Source organism: Phoenix dactylifera, chromosome 2 (genome assembly GCF_009389715.1).
Source record: "Phoenix dactylifera cultivar Barhee BC4 chromosome 2, palm_55x_up_171113_PBpolish2nd_filt_p, whole genome shotgun sequence".
In the NCBI taxonomy this organism is placed as follows: Eukaryota; Viridiplantae; Streptophyta; class Magnoliopsida; order Arecales; family Arecaceae; genus Phoenix; species Phoenix dactylifera.
The window spans coordinates 25,651,004-25,653,915 of NC_052393.1; the positions used below are offsets into that span (position 1 = coordinate 25,651,004).

The 2,912-nt window shown below is 44.9% G+C and overlaps 1 protein-coding gene across 1 annotated transcript; it reads left to right on the top strand.

Annotated features, from left to right (window-relative positions):
• The first annotated feature begins 203 nt into the window (after nucleotides 1-203).
• On the top strand, nucleotides 204-1,915 carry LOC103698465 (ethylene-responsive transcription factor ERF062-like). Its single transcript, XM_008780491.3, has one exon. The coding sequence runs from the start codon at nucleotides 364-366 to the stop codon at nucleotides 1,516-1,518; it is 1,155 nt and encodes a 384-aa protein (XP_008778713.3). The 5' UTR covers nucleotides 204-363; the 3' UTR covers nucleotides 1,519-1,915.
• The last annotated feature ends 997 nt before the right edge of the window (nucleotides 1,916-2,912 follow it).

Genomic DNA, 2,912 nt, shown 5'->3' on the forward strand with positions numbered 1-2,912 from the left:
TATCCCAATCAAAATAATTAATTAAATCTGAATCAGTCCAGTATTTTGATCATTTAGTATGGTTGATGGATGACTGATTAAGTTTTGGGTCCATATAGATGGGTTCCCTTCTCAGAGAAAGCGCAAACCCTAACTAGCCTGCAAAGATCTGACATCTGATTAAATAACTGCACTTTACTAACGGTAAGTGGGTCCTTGACAGCAACAGCCCATCAGCAGCTATATGTAGACATGGGATCGAGGGACTTGAAAGCATGGAAAAAAACGCCTCCCTAGAAGCATGTAGAAGTCCTCTCCTCTGTTTCTACTCTGAAGAAAGGTTTCAGAGGTGAAGTTTTCTGCATACTGGATCAGAAAAGCGCAATGGAAGATCGACTTCCTAAAGTAGACCGCTCAGAACTCAATGCAGTGATGGTAATGCCACCAGATTCTCACCACCACCACCACTTCCCAAGCTCTCCTAAGAATTCTATTCTTAACTTCCTTGACCCAAAAGCCGAGTGCCTGACAGAATCCCCCCCTGTAGAACTAGATGGCATGGCCAATACCTCCCAAGTGGTTCCACCACCCTCCTGCTCCTCCTCGTCGAGGAATTCCTCTTCATCTTATCCACCCATGGCTCCGAAACCTCCACCGCTCACCTTCTTCCTGCAGAAAGAAGCCCCAGTTGAGCCCTCCACCCTCCTCTCCCCCAGAAAGATCCCTCTTTCCTCAGCACACCTCCATATAAACCTCCAAATGCATCAAAAACTTCAGAAGCCTGAAGGGCTACAACTTCACCGCCTTCACCACCAAGGTTCGATCAATTCACTCTCTTCCATTGCGCTGGAAACACCAACAAAAGGTCGCCGAGGAGGGTCGACAACGGTGTCGTCCCACCGGCAGCAGCAGCAGCCGGCAGCGAAGCTGTTCCGAGGGGTGAGACAGCGACACTGGGGGAAGTGGGTGGCGGAGATAAGGCTGCCAAGGAACCGGACGAGGGTCTGGCTGGGGACCTTCGACACGGCTGAAGAGGCTGCCATGGCCTACGACATGGCGGCCTACACGCTCAGGGGGGACTTGGCTCACCTCAACTTCCCTCACCTCAAGGACCAGCTTCGCGATGCCGCCAGTGAAAAATTCAGTCACCCCCATGCCGCAACCGCTTCCCTCTTGGAGGCAAAGCTCAAGGCCTTCCGCAACTCCTCCTCCTCCTCTGCTTTCCCCTCGCTCGCTTCCAATCAACCAAAACAACTGCCAGAAAAAGGCTCGTTGCGCATGTGTCTTGGTGGAGAGTGCATACCACCAGTTAAGAAACAGAAGAAATCCGGCACCGACGAAGAAGCTGCCTCGACATCCATTACTAGTACTTGGAGCAACAAGAAGGAGCTGCCATCAGATGCTGGAGGCCGGAAAGCAGTGCAGCAAGAATTAATAACATCGGCAGGGGATGCTGATGGAGTTCTGCTAAGCAGGATGCCATCTCTGGACATGGATATGATTTGGGATTCTCTCCCCATTGCAGCAGTAGACTCCTGATTGTGTCCTCTTCTTTCTTGTTTCAATGGTTATCTGCTTCTTTTATGCGGTAGTTTTTTATTCTTCGATTCATGTGAGTTGAATTTAAAAGATCTGCGCTTTCTACCCATTTGCCATGACTTGAATCATTTTGCTCTCTGGACCTTCTTCAAGAGTTTGCCTTCTTAGCCACTAGCAATTTGATGCATAATGAGGAGGTCAAAGTGACAGCTTAAATGGAGCCCAGCAATAGAATGGAAGTAAAAAACTGGTGCCTGAAGTGTGTACGGGTCTGGTTCGATGTATGTCAGAATAATGTTTCCTTGCATTAGTATTTTGTGATTATTTTGTTTAGGAGAGAAAGGCAGGTGCCATTTACAGTCTCCACAAATCTATATTGACAACCAGAGTTAATTTACCTTCGGCAGAGATTAGATTGAATGGAACAGAAGATTGTTCCCTAGAGGTCTTTGCTCCTTCCTAGCTGTGTGGTGTAAGCTGTTGTGAAGCAAGGAAACCTTTTATTTTATTTTATTTTATTTTAGTTTTTGGTAGAGGAAGGAGAAAGCCTGCCCCAATATGGGTAGGTTTTCTACTTTGGAATTCACTAGTGTGAGAGTGCAACAAGAATCTAAAAGGTTTTAGCATATTATAATGCGCAGCGGAAGCTAGGGATTTTAAAAATTTCTTAATAAAGCCCCTTAACATTAAACCCTTATAAGCCTAGATCACATTAATAGAAGCAATCAAATAATATAATATAAATGCAGAAATAGAAGAATACCTCTAACGCTAATCCAATGTGCAGAATTTTCACTAGGTGCCCAAATATTCACCCTCCAACGTTGATCCACACGAAAACTTAATTCAAGTCTTAAGCTCCAAAGACTTTGATCCTTAATGCAGAATTCTTCTAAAGAACTTTATTGGCTTGCTTTCCTTCCTATCTATTTTTCTTTCACCTTCTAAAATCACTTCTAATCCTTTTATCCTAAAGAAGATCACCTTGTCTTGGATTAGGACACCCTAGAAGCAATGCTAGAAAGAGACAAAACCTTGTAAGAAAGAAGGGATAAGGGAGAGAGAATGCGGTGGAGTTGGAATAATGAAACCCATGGAGCACTAGCCTATTTATAATAGGCGTAGGGACAAGGGATGCATCACATCCACACATCCTCTTATGAAAGGGCATCATCTAAAGGACCATATCAAATAAGAGGAGGCACAGATCAAGTGAAAAGATGTATCAAATGATATGTCCTTTCATGTGGTGCCATATTTTGACCAAGTCAACATCACATGCCAATCATATATCCATCACGCCTCACCTCTTGATCTTTCATAATGATGATCCAAGGGCTCCAATGCAAGGCGCCATTCACTTGACCCATTATGTCTTCATCCAATGGTGGGAT